At 50.8% G+C, this 13,750-nt stretch overlaps 2 protein-coding genes across 4 annotated transcripts in view; both read right to left on the reverse strand.

Annotated features, from left to right (window-relative positions):
- Trim9 (E3 ubiquitin-protein ligase Trim9) overlaps positions 1-13,750 on the reverse strand; it is a 72,832-nt gene that overhangs the window by 43,071 nt on the left and 16,011 nt on the right. The gene's annotated exons all lie outside the window — the stretch shown is intronic.
- Positions 6,022-7,416, reverse strand: LOC26532454 (uncharacterized). 2 transcript variants are annotated; one of them, XM_015181184.2, is made up of 2 exons: positions 6,728-6,862; positions 6,022-6,660 (listed from the first exon to the last, which is right to left on the reverse strand). In XM_015181184.2, exon 2 carries the CDS (start codon positions 6,601-6,603, stop codon positions 6,088-6,090), a length of 516 nt encoding a protein of 171 aa, XP_015036670.2. In that variant the 5' UTR covers positions 6,604-6,660; positions 6,728-6,862; the 3' UTR covers positions 6,022-6,087. The 2 variants fall into 2 exon arrangements, 1 of the variants encoding a protein (XP_015036670.2); XR_004469065.1 differs by having other exon boundaries at positions 6,620-6,660; positions 6,728-7,416.

The raw sequence follows: 13,750 nt of genomic DNA on the forward strand, positions 1-13,750 counted from the left end.
CCAGAAGCCAGAGGCCAGAGGAAGTACACGCCTGGGAGAGGGATCCATGAGGGCAGGGCGACTCCCTGTTGTCGATATGATCTCGTCATTACGTCGCCAGAGCCCAGAGACAGACAGCAACAGCAGAAGCAGAAGGCGTGGATGGTGGGGGTGGTGCGGTGGATGGTGGGGGGGTCTGCCAGTCGCTGCGTCGAGTGGGCGACACTTTTATGGGAAATTGATGATGATTGAAAGCTGGCTGGGATGGAAAAGCGAAACATTCCTAGACATGGCAGCGTGATACTCACGACGGCAGACGAGTCCTCGGCTGCAGGCGACAAGAGACGATCAGAAAGATGGTTTTATCCAGTCTCCGAGAGGTTTCCTGGGCAATCCCCCACTCTTTGGGGAATCTGGTGGCGCTTGTCTTCTGCCACTCTCTCCACAGATTCCAAAACTACTTCTGTGGCATCGTAAATTTAATTCATAGTCGGAACTGTGTCTCGGCCTCACCAGCTGATGATTGTCCCCATCATCGGCGGAGCCATCCCAGGGCCCAATCATCGTCTTCTGGAGGCGAATGCTCATTGCGTTTTTATCACTTGCGCGAAATTGGTTTTTATGTGCCGGGAGTCTCATGTGCGCCTATTAAATTAAAGCGCTGCCTTCCATTTATTCCTCGACATCAATTCGAGATACTTATTGTGGCAAGAACTACAGTGCTACAGTGGGTACTACTCATATGCCTACAATGGTGGGGAGTGGAGAGGGGGGAGCGGGGAGTGTGTAGGCAGTTAAATAAAACGCTCCACTCTGCTGTGCTCCACTCTACTCTCCTCTGGTGGCCGTTTAAGCGATGACAATCAGCCCAGCCGAATAGTCGAGTGATATATTGTGGAGCATTACAGCTCCATGGAGGAGAGCAAATGGGTCTACGGAGGAGCATCTTCGCTGTCATTGTTTTATTGATTTAAGCGCGAGGAGCAGCAGGAGCCAGCTGATTGCAATGAATGCCTTGGGGCAGGGACAGTGGCAGGGGCAGGTACTTACGCACTTGATTAGAGATCGGAATAGTCACAAAGTAATTACCTGCAAAGAAAGGGAAAGAAGAGAGGGAAAGGGTATCTTTAGTCACCATCTTTTACGAACAGAGCACAAGCCACTCCCTCTGTCAGGGCGTGTGGCAGGCAGCCCAAACATCTCAAAATTATATACCATTAACTCCATATGGCTATATCTATGACCAAACAAACTTCTTCTGGCTGGCCCCCTTCCCCCCTGCCCCCCATTGACCCCAGCAGAGGAAAAATCTGTCAAGCTCAACAAACAGACAACTTAATGCCACAAGCCGTGCCAGCCGGCAGCCAGCCCGGAGAGGACTCTCCATTGGCCACTGGCCACTGGCCACTGGTCTCTGCGGTAAAATTTAATTTAACATACAATTCGGAAAGGCAGGCGACAGATTCGGACCACACAATACTCAGTCAGCAAAAATTGTTGCCTGGACACGGAGTATCCCAAGGCCCAAGGCCCAAACCCTTAATTATATTGAGTGTATGGAATCCTTTTGGCCACACAATGGTCTGGTGCCTGGGGTCTGGGAACCCACAACAGGAAGAGGAAGTGAAAGTGGCCATGTCCTTGTCCTTGTCCGTGTTCGTTTTCGTGTTTAATCCAAGCAATTTGCAATTTTTGGTAATTTAACTTGACAGAAACTTTTTAATGGCCAATGGCGGCGTCACTTGGGAGCCCCTTCCACTCCACTCCACTCCAGGCCGTTCAACAATTGACAATAGAAATGAAGACCGTTTGTGGCTGCTGGCTGCTGGCTCCTGGCTCCCCTTTTGCTTCGATTCGATTCGATTCGATGCGCAACTGTTGTCAGTTTCCAAAGGGGAGTTCCAAAGGGGAGAGACGACTCCCCCATAAGACCATCATTTTTGATTGTTGTGCCCTGAATGTGCAAAGCCCAATGCAAATTTCACTTTTTATGATCGTCCCTGGTCTGTAATGTGATTTATGATTGCCCCGACCAAGGGCCAAGGCGTTAATGTCCTTGGGAGAAAAGAGTTGTGGCACATCCCGCCACCCCCCGGGATTCTTCCGCAAGAGAATTGGCAAATATTTTGTGAAATTAATCAGATTAGACAGGATTTATGGGACAGCCCACAGCCCAAGCCACACACACCACACAGAAAGACCTTCTTTGAAACAGGCTCCATCCCCCAATCGAGGTCGCTTCTCCCAGGTAAAAGTTATCCCAGATTATTAGTTCGATATCGAGGCCAAAGAAAAGTTGCCCACATCCCACCTTGCCTCCTGCTTTGAAAACTTTCCAATGTTTTAGCCCGAGAAACTTTCAAATCAAATCTTCTGATGGCTCTAATTACAAACAACAGCAGATCGCGATGACAACAGAAGTTCCGTCGCAGAGGGGCTATAAAGTTGAGTTTTTCCAGGGGCTGGACGAAGGAGGGAAATAAATGTCCCACCATAAGCCGCAATTTCTGCGGAAAAGTCGCCATCGCCCTCGCCCTCCCCCTCGCTGTCGCTGCGCAAACAATTTGAACTGTCAAAAATGACAAATAGTCCGTCGAGGATTTAATTTTGAATGCAGTGCCTCAACTGGGACTGCAGTGGAAATTAACTAAGCGAGCCGGAAAAAAAACAGTGAAAAGTCAGCGGGGGAAAGAGGGAAAACTCGTGGTGCCCTCCATGGCAACGCAGCAACCCCCGAAAATTCGCAGTGAAACGCTCCACGGCCTCACCTTGAGTAACGGAGGGGTGGGCTGTGTGCGTGTGGGTCTGTCGAACAGCGCGGGGGTTGGGAATGGGAATGCAGTCGGGCTGTTTCATGTTTGTGCGGGAAATTAGTAGCACAACAGCAGCAAAGCAGCAGCAAATAAAGGATTTTCTGTTTAAAGACAGCTTACCGCTTTCCTCTCTCCGCTCTCTCCCGCCGTCAGTCATCCGCTCACTGTTCGGGGAGAGTGTTTATAAATTACTCGTCCGAGGCACAATTGCTCAGCCATACGTTTTATTGCAAAATCTGAAAAATGCCAAACAGAAGCCTGTCCAAGGTTGCCAGGGACTACGACTACGACTACGACTACGCACGTGCTCGGCAGCCCTTGCCCTCCGCCCCTCCAGGGCTGTTCTATCCACTTATTAAAAATATTTGTCTGTTTTCGTATCTATATCTGCACCGTGCATTGTCCGTGGACTCGCTCGCTCGCTCGCTCTCCGTGCGGCATTTATTTACGATTCGTTGGGGCATGTAATTAAAAATTTGGATTGTAGAGCAGACATCTCCAAAGGGTGCCATTCCGACTGGATGGAGGGGGCTTTTTATCTGCTTATGGGCTTGACGGTTGATTGTGGGGGTTTTTAGCAAATCCGAGCACCATTCTCCCGAGCGGACACCTTGAGAGAGCTGCACAGAGACACATATCAGTGGATGGTATTCCTTCTGTTCTTAATCTCAATAAAGATCTCCTTCTAGTCAGGTCTTCCCATAGTTTCTGTTGTATCCCTCTAGAAAATCCGAGCACCATTCTCCCGAGCGGACACCTTGAGAGAGCTGCACAGAGTCACATCTCAGTGGATGGTACTTCTTCTGTTCTTAATCTCCATAGTGGCCTCATTCTAGTCAAGCCCTTCCATAGTTTCTGTCGGAGGGATACAGTAGATCCTAGCACCATTCCCCTGAGCGGACACCTCGAGAGAGTGCTCGGTATTCCTTCTCTTCTTAGTCTCAATAAAGGCCTCCTTCTAGTCAGGTCTTCCCATCGTTTCTGTCGTATCCCTCGGCTATCGCCCACTGTTTTTTTCTATCGCTATTAATCATCGCATAATAATCGCTACAGACCTCATCGAAACTGTAAACTAAACTCATTAATTACTACAATTAGGCAATACATATTTTTTTCCGCTTTCCCTCAAATTGTTTAATCTGGCAATCATTTGAGGGCCCCACTCCTCCTCCGTCCCCCGGCCAGGAACATCGGCACCAAAACAACTCCCATTCGGAGTCGTTAAAAGTGGCTCGCTTTAGATATATGGATAGCCGGATAGCTGGCCACGGAATATGGAAAACTTGCCAAGGAGCTGCGGCTTTGATTAATGGTTTCTTCTAGCACGTCATAAGCGGGCAGGTCCTGGCTCTCCTGCCCCTTCTGGCCCTCCTGCCATTATCCAAGCTTGACTGAGCAAAGCGAGGACTACCCGCCTTTCTTTCGTGGGTTTTTTTCCAGTCCAGTCGAGTATAATTAACAAGTTTGTTGGCTGTTTCCCCCGCCGCTCACCGACGCTCCCGCTGTTCGTTAAGAAATTGCAAAAACCTTGTTCCGTTGCCGTCGTTTTATGTAAATGATGTGTAAACACCACGTGCTGGCCCGAACCCGGCCCGGCCCGGGCCTCAGTTCATAATCCAGTGCAGTGCAACAATGTGGCACTTTGAAAAATATTCGATGCATATTTCGTGGCGCATGTCCATTAGTGGAGCACGGGACACGGGACACGGAACACGGGACTCCGGCAGTACAACGACACGTGTCGCTGCGATTTATTAGCATAATTTCTCTTGCTCAAGTTTTTTAAAGCGCATCCACGGAAACATTAAAGTGAAATTGATGTTCATCCACTCGCAGCAGCAGGAGGCGGCAGGAGGAGGCGGCAGCAATCGGAATCCAGCAGTTTTCCGAAACTCGCTCGAAGTTTCGCTTTTCAATTTCCAGCTCCAGCTCCAGCTTCGGTCTCAGTCTCGGCCTCAGAGAGTCATCTTCATCAGCACAAGTTTCCAAGAACTACTCGGTTAATTGTTGGGCATTTGTCAAGCCAGCTCCGAAAACAGGCACTTGAACACCCAACTGGCGACACTTGGAGACAGTGGAGACACGGGACAAGGGGCGGACACGGGGCACGCACGGGGCATGCGGCACGTGCATTCGCTGAGAGGCATCCGTGTCTGGTGTGGTGCTATTTATGTCTTACTTAGCAGCACATTTGCTGTAGACTAGTTCGTAAATTAATTGGATTTGCAGGTCTAAGCCAGTGCAGGGCGAGGCAGGGGCAGGGCAGGGCAGGGCGGAATGAGAATGGAAGAAAATACAGGAAAAGTGTATGAGACAGAGACATATCTTATGAAAAGACCACTGAAAATGGAAGACACTCTGGAAAACCCAGGAAATTCAAAAATCGTTCATGGGAAGGGCCTTCCAAGCCCAGGCCTTCGAAAGGGACCCCCAAACAGCCTTTTGGTCGAGGAATTCATATGCGGGGGTCGACCATTCAACTAATTGCTGGCATACAGCATTTTTATTGCATTTATCGACTCCATTCCGGACATGCCGATGCCTAATATGCACAACAATAAATGCCCCCCCCCCCCCCCCCCCCCCCCCCCCCCCTACTCTCCACCCCACACGGACCCCCCAAAAGCGAAAGCCAATTGCTCGAAGGCCTCACCTTTGAATAGAAATATAAATGGAAGTGCCGCCCCCCCTGTGGGTAAAAGGGCAAAAGCAAAAGCAAAGTCAAAGGCAAATTTCATTCGAAATTAAATTAGATTTTTGGGCAGTCGAGGAAATTGCAGCACGCACGCAAACAGCAGCACAAAAATACTACCTGATGCCTCCCTCGTATGTTATATCTGGTCAAAAGGTACACACATCTCCCTCCGAGGACTTATAGAACCTGCCCAATGACCGCAGGCACTTTGTTTGCAGACACCCATTCGGCATTCTATCTGTGCGTGGCACGAGGGGTAGATGCGTGGGGGCACGGGGGGACGGGTATTGCGAGTGTTTTTGCGAGGCCAGCCAGGCGGAAATGGCCAAATGCCTACGCAAATGTGCGCATTTCAATTAAATTTCCGTTTTAATCACTTTTGCAAGTTTTATGCCGGGCTGAGAGGGGGCCTGGGCGTGGGCCTGGGCCTGGCACTCATTAAAAGCTCGTCTGACGCCTGGTTGTCTGTCATGTGTTCTAATTTGATGACGTTGATGATCCCTGGATCACCTGCCACCTCTTGGAGTGAAGGACCCCGTTGCACAGTGTATTTTATATTTGGGGAAACGAATTTTGACAAAAGGACATCGCGGGAGCGGGCTACTTCCGGAGACTGTACCTGTGCCCGTCCGGCGTGATGGTCGTGTCGCTGTCCGTGCTCTGCGAAATGTAGCCACTGTTGCTCCAGACCAGCTCCACGGGCGTGCTGTAGGAGATCGTGGAGGTGCACGTCTGCCGCCTGGTCACGATCAAGTCCGAGCTCAGGGACTGTCTCGTCTCGTAAGTGTCCGTGTCCGTGTCGAGGCTCCAGATGCTGAACGTGTCGCTGCCGCGGATTATCTCGCTCACGGTCTCCTTGCGCTCCCTGCCGCTGGACTCAGGCGACTCTTCGAGGGCTTCCCGGGTCCCGGCCAGGCTGCCGCCAGCCTTGGAGCGCGGCATGCGCCACGACAACTCCGGCTCCTCTTCCACGGGCAAGGGGTTGTGGCGCAGCAGTCGCTGCAGCGACACAAAGGAGTCGCGTATCTCCTGGAGCTGCTCCGCGCTGTAGGGCCGCGTCAGCGGGGTGTTCGGCGTGGACAAGGCGTCTATGAGGAACGCCAGATCTGCCTCCATGATTACTGATTGCTGATTGAATCCAGAAATGTTTTGCTCTGTTTAAAATTTAGTTTTCTACCAAAACACAAAAACAATCGTCTTTGAGTACTGAAAATATGGGACTTGTGTCTGACTTTCCGACCTTCCGACTGCCTGTTGAAGCGGAGTCTTCTACGATCCAGTCCAGCCTGGAGCCGAGGGGGCCTACTCCGCCAGACTGTAGCGAATCCCGTCGGGCGTTATGGTGGTCTCACTGTTGGCGCCGTGCGGGCTGTGGCACACCAACTGCACCGGCAAGCTGATGGACACCGTGGAGCTGTGCAGCCTCTGGGCCATCACTGGGGCCTCCGGGTCCGAGCTGTTGGTGTCGTACTCGAACGTGCTGGACCAGGACCTGAAGATGTCCCTGCGCCAGATCGACTGGCAGCCCGTGGTCTTGCACTCCACATGGCTGATGGCCTCGCTGCTGCTGAGGCTGGCCGACGCCGAGGCTCCGTTGTCCGAGGAGCTGCAGACCGTAGCTATGCTGTCCAGCTCGCTCTCGGGCGACTCTTCGGCGGACAGGGCCGTCGGACAGATACGTGCTTCGCCTCCGGCCGTGGAGCGCGGCATGGCGCGGGCGGCAGCCTGGAACTGATTGCTGCGCAGCAGCTTCTGCAGGGCCACGAACGCCTCCCGCATCTCCTGCACCGTCTCCCCGCTGTAGGGCATCGCCTGGGCGGGGCTCGGCTGGGACAGGGCTCCAATGAGGAACTCTAAGTCGTCTTCCATGTCGTACACCTGGGATTTTGAATATCTACTAAGTGAATGAAACGAATGGCAATGCCTATCCGATCTGGGATAATGAAATACAACTCGTAGTGGATCGCCCTCGGGCCTGGTCCGGTCCGGCCAGTCTCTCTCACTCTCTCCGGCGGAGTTGTCCTTTTCCAGTCAGTGGCAAACTTTTTTCATTAAGTCCCCGGCACGGACCACAGCTTTAAGTTCCACTTTCAAGGCTCCAGTGCTTCCGATTCCATCCCAATCCCCCGTCACCCTTCCCTCCGAAAACGCTGCAAAGTCATTACGAACAACTTAAGTTTTGTGTTAAACACGCCTACATTACCAGATTTTGCATTTGGCCGGGAAGCAAGAAGTTTCCGGGATGTTGAAGCTGTTCGAGGCGCTGGGAGGGGGCGGAAAAACTTGGATTGGGGCATGTAATAATTGTAATTTCGCAGCTACATCGAGAAAGGGCGTCCCACCATCCTGGGGACTGGCGAAAACACGAAAAATAACAATCAGAAAGCATTTAGCAACAACTTCTAACCCTCCTCCTGGCCAGGCGACTGCCTCGAGGCGGGAGAGTTAACCAAAAGTGTGTTTGCCGCAGCAGGTGGGGCTCCCTCCCGGCGTACATATGGGACCACCACATGGTCCTTCCCTTCCCTCTATTGTGTATCACCGAAAGAAAAGCCATGGGTTCCTTTAACGATTAAACAAGAAACAGGAAGCCACACACACATGCACACACACGCACATAAATCCACTTTGGGGGTGTGCCGTGCTCCCTCCTTGTATATGTATCTGGTGGCTGTGGCCATTTTAATGGCCTGACCTACTTACAGCCGACTGTTTCCGCTCCTCCTCCTGTTTATCGAACACCTAGAAAGCCAAGAAAGTTGGTAGGAATTCTTTTTAATTGCCAAAAGACCACAGAAACAGCCGTAAAGAGAGCGAAAGTCGGTCTGTGTCTGTGTCTGTGTCTGCGTCTGCGTTTGCGGGTCGTCAAGTAGAAAGTTTTCCATCGTTTGTCCTGCCATTTGTCAGGCATCAGAAAATATGTTTAATAATCTAAACGCATTACCCAAACAGCAGCCACTGTGCATACAGAAAGAGCCAGAGCGGGGCGGGGGGGCAGAGGGGGGGCCAGAAGGGTCGTGTCGGGTGCCGTCTGTGCGGCTCGAAAGAAAACGACAACGACATGGCAGACACATGTAGAAGACGACTCCAAAAGGCAGACGACGACTCCAGACAGACAGAACAAACATGTGGGGGGGACAGTGTTGGGGAGGGTAAGAGAGAGCGAGACAGAGTAAGAGAGAAAGTTGTGATAGGCAAACATAGGGAGAGGCTACAGTGGGATCAACAGGCAGATTTCTGGTAATAAAATGAAGGAAAACCTCTTGGCACTATCCAAGCTGAAGGATTCATTCCCTGAACAGTCCCTGAAGAAGTGGCTGCCTCGATGGCCCCCACTGTTCCGCCTTGCCAGCCATTTGGTGCCTCCTGCTGCCTCGTCTTTCGAGTCACAAAAGCCTATTAAATAACATGAAAGGAAGGAAGGCAGCAGCAGCCGAAAGTTTTCCACACAATTGCCGGAATAAGATACCGGGGCAGGACCCGGAGTCGCAGTTTCATGCAGGGAAAACTCGACTCCAAGTGGTCGCATGAAAATATGAAAATATTCATGGAAAACCCAAAAAAATAATGACAACCGTAAGGAAAAGAATCCTGGGAAGTAGAAGGGGTTGGGTGGGGAGGAAAACTTGCATGCAAAAAGTAAACAAATAAACAAAGGATTCGACTATGACGAGGGTCCTTGCGGCCTGGGTCTACACTCCACTCCACTCCACGACGATGATGATAGTCCTTCTGTGAAGTTCAAGACATTTGCATAGAGCCCTCATACGGGGCCAGGGACGGGGACGGGGGTCCGTTGCTTGCTTCTATTTATTTTTGTGGCATCTTTGACTAAATTTAGAGGAAAATTCTATTATTTTAGCTGCTGCTCGCCCAAACTCGGGCTTCCTTCCGTCTGGAGTTGTCGCTCGTTGCTGCAGCAAGTTGCTCACTTTGTCGGCCAGTCCTGCCCCCCTCGGCACCCTTCCGCACTTGCACTTTGAGCTGGCAAAATAAATGTTCAATTTGTAGTTGTCAATTGGCTACTTAGTGCAGTGCCGGGCAGCCAGAAGGGGGCAGGGGGGGCAAAGGGGTAAATGGGAATGCAGGAATTGGGCAGAGTGCTCCCCGAAAGGGAGTTCTATTAAGTGGGGCTCCAGCTGAATGCTCGATTTTTGCTCGTTATTTCAACCAAAAACCAAGGTGAATAATCCACATCCAGGTCCATCCCTGAGCTCAGCATAACGTGGCTTCATCCAAGGGACAAACAGGGCTCGAGAGAACGAAGATGAAGTCGTATCATTAACTGGCGGGTACTTTCCGTACCTTTTGGTGGCCCTCCATCTCGATAAGCAGCTCATTACTCAAATGCAGCGCCAAGCGGAAAGGGAAGCCCCTGCAAAGGGTCGTCCCATCCCTGGCCCGCTTGGAACCGCTTGGATCAGCGAGAAATGGCTAAAACATAATAATAATTTGTTATTCTTGTATGTAAAAAAGCAGAGCGCAAAAGAGATAAACAAAATAAATGACAAAAGGCATGTCAGCACAAAGAAGAAGCCCTGTCCCTCCCCGCTCCAGCAAAAAGCAAACTAAAATGGGAATTTCGGGCAGTGGCAGTGGCAATGGCAATGGCAATGGAAAATGGAAGAGGGACAGGGAAACCCTCTACGAGAATTCGGGAGGCTTTTTGTTGCAACCCTCAGCGATTTTTTTCTTGTCTTTTACCGACAGACATTTGCATAAATTATCATTTGGTGAGCCGGAACGGAACGGAACGGAGCACAGCAGAAGGGATACCTAGCCTTCGACAGATCGGGGAGCAGCCCGGTGGAAGGGGCCAGGGGGGGGCCATAAAAGGCAAATGCATAAAATAACATAAAATAAAATGGAAACGCGAGGAGCAGCGGCGGCAGCGGCAAATATCAAACAAATTGCAATAAAATGCAAATCTAAGTGGAGGCCGCCTTAAAGCTGAAACAATTTGAATTTAAATATTTTATGTCTAATTTTAAGGAATTTTATTTGCAGGAGCCACACCGCAGAGCAGGGAAAGGGCCCCCCTAGGCCCACCACCTACCCGTACCCGTGGATATAGCCGTGCCCGTGCCCGGGCCCGTTCTCGAGCTGCTGCCGGCTATGTTTGTTTCCACACAGCTGGGCACAGCTGTGGGTGGAGCACAAGACAGCGTTTCCTTACATTTTAATACACTTTTCTGGCCTCCCATTCAGCCCCCACCCCTCCCCGCCCGCGGCAGGGAAGCGGAAGAAACAGCAAAAAGCAAAAAGCAGCAGCCGATGGCAGGTGAAGTTTCCCCCAACCCCCCACGCCCCCGCCCACACCACGTTTTTTAGGGTACAACTTTTTCTGCACAATGAATTTTTGCGCATTTTCCACCTGTTCGAGCTGAGGGAGGGAGAGAGAAGGAAAAACCCAGGAAATCGATGTGTTGTGGTTGTTGCTCTGGTAATGAGACATCCTCGGGGCCCTCCCAGGCTGTGGGGGGTGGGTGGTGGGGGGAAACACCATTTTCCAATGTATTTTTTGCTACATGTCGGGGCTTCTCGGGGAATTCGCAACTATGCAAATTCTAGGCAAATACCAGAGCTTAGTCCTTTGGTTCAATTACTAGAAAAAAGAGGGACCCACAAGGGGAGGGACCTCCTCCTAGAGTGGGCAAAAGCTATTAGCATGAGGGGGGGGAGGGCCGTAAGAAACAACAAATCTCAGCTAATTAAAGTCAACAAGCAAAATCATTTGAAATGCAAATGTCAAATGGCATAATGGGGAAATGTGTGGAGAGGGAAGGGGGTGTGGGAGTGTGTGCGAGGATTTACAGCAGCCAAAAGAGCAAAGAATCAGGCGGAGAGGCTACAGGACGAACCCGGAATGCTCTGCCTCAAAGGCTGCAAAAGGGTGTCAGAGTCCCAGTTTTTTGTGGAGACTGCAGGCCCCATCTGAGGGTTTCCTTAGCCCTCCCACTGGCACCTTCTTCGCCATATCCTTTGCTGATGGTGCGCCCACATGGAGCCAGGACTTCGATTGAATCTGGCCATCCCTTTCAATCCCTAACTGGTCGCAAGGACCTCCATTTGATGAGGGTAATTACGGGCCCAGGCTGGCAAGGGGTAAGACAAGATTTATGCCCGATATGGAGGCGCACAAAAAATGCCGGCCCGCAGTATAGAATTTCAATTAAAATTAGCACTTTCGGTCGTTAATGTAAAATATTGCTAATTAGATTGCTCGTGGGCCAGTAGCAAGTGGCAGCGGTGGCGTCTCCATCTTTGGCATTGATTTTAACACGTTCATGAATATTAAATTACCAGCCAGCCCCGCCCACACATCCCCCACAGCCACCACATCCCCCACAGCCACATCCACAGCCACATCCATATTTTGGAGCAAAAGTTTGTCTGCCATAAATTAAAATCAACGCCCAGAGAACACGCCCACCGCCCCCCGCCCGTCTCCTCCTCCTAGCAGCCGCCACTCAGAATGTTGACGGTAATTAACTTTTAGGCATTTTCTATGCATATTTATGGGGGTGTTCGAGGGGGTGTGCAGGAGAGGTGCTCTCTGGCTTGCATAACATTAACATGGGAGGAGGGGAAGGAGGGGGAGGAGGGGGAGGAGGGGGAGGAGACTCCTCTGTCAGATGATGCGTGCAAGGCCGAGCAGCAGAGAGATTCTTTTCCGACGGGTGGGCTGACAAGGATTTTGACAAGGATTTTCTATTTGTGCCCGCCATCTGTAAATGTCATAAATAAATAATGAATTAATCATACAGTTTAGATGATTTTCTTCTGCCTGCCTTTTCAATTGTGAATTGAGCTGAAAAAAAAAAGTCCGTGAGTCCTTGAGTCCTTGAGCTCTGTCCTCCGCCAAGGAGTGCATTCATTTATAAATTATTAATGATATATTAAAGAACGGGGCTCTGAATGGATCTGTCAAAAACATGTGGAAGCTTTTCTCTTGAATTGAACGACTTTTAATGGGGGAAAAAAGCGGAAATCGAGAGTTTAAAGTTCTTTAATGTTCCAGGCATAATTCCATTATTATTCCAATCTTCCAGGCCACTCCAGTCTGCCGAGTGCTGTGTAACCTAATTGCAGCCTTTCAAGCATTTGATGGGATATTTTGTTGCATTCTAATTGGAGGCAGCCGCACACACACACACACATGGAACGGCACTTAAAACTCAATCAACTGCATCTAACCATATTAAAAGGCAGCCCAGAGACCTCGAGACAGGGCCGGGCCCAACTGCCGACACCGGAAGGAGCGTACGTAACGCATACGCCATGTAGTGCAGCGACAGTGTCGCCGGCATTGAAAATAAAAGAATGCAATCAATTTGTCAACGTCTCTGGCCCACAATGGTGTCTGGGGCGCCCCCTCAGTCCATCCATCCACTCGTCCACCCGTGCAGTCGTTCGCTTGTCATCACACACGTATGCCGGCAATTTATGTGTCGTCTGTGGCTGTGTCTGTGTCTGTGACTGTGTCTGGGCTTTTTTGCTGCCACTTGCCAGTAAATAAATTTAAAAGCGCTTAAAAGGGGCGCTTGAGCGACCTGGGCCGGCAGGGGCGTGGCCCTGTCGGAAGGTGACTTGACAACATTTGGCGCCTGGGCAACCTCCGACCCCGACAAGGATGGCGACACGAGTAAATTCAATTAAAATGCCATGCCATGCCTTGCCCCGCCCCCTTTCCGGGAAAAGTTTATGTAGTGGAAGATAGTCCACTAACTGGTTTAGTTTTGGCCTAAATCAATTTGGGTCTGTTACCCTTGGATGCTGCCCGTTCGAGTGCACTCCAGTGCAGCCTGCAGGCTCCTTCCACCCACTTGATGGATTTATAACAAAGACAAACAATCAGAAGGCAAGAAAACCACAGCAGAAACCTAGAAGCAATGCAGATGCTCTAGGAATACCTATGGATACATAGGGGAGTATCTGTACGCAAGTTCCCTCTCCGATGTTAACCCAACCCAAGACCCTTCGAAGGCTCCACCTGGGCCGCAATGAATTTAATCCTTAATCACATAACGCAGACGCTCAAGCAGGACCAGGCGGTGGGGGGGGATAGGAGATCTCTGCACTTGTGGGTTTTGTGAACTTGTGGGACCCCAGAGCCACGGGGCAAAAAACAGCTCAAAAAACAAACAATGCAGAAAAACAGCAGCAGGCGGGTGGCAGGGGGTGGCAGGGGGGGTTGCCAGGAGGGGGAGTACGTGTTTTGTTGCCGTTGTGCTTATGATATTATTGCACTTGTCGGGCACAG

This window comes from Drosophila pseudoobscura, chromosome 4, assembly GCF_009870125.1.
Source record: "Drosophila pseudoobscura strain MV-25-SWS-2005 chromosome 4, UCI_Dpse_MV25, whole genome shotgun sequence".
In the NCBI taxonomy this organism is placed as follows: domain Eukaryota; kingdom Metazoa; phylum Arthropoda; class Insecta; order Diptera; family Drosophilidae; genus Drosophila; species Drosophila pseudoobscura.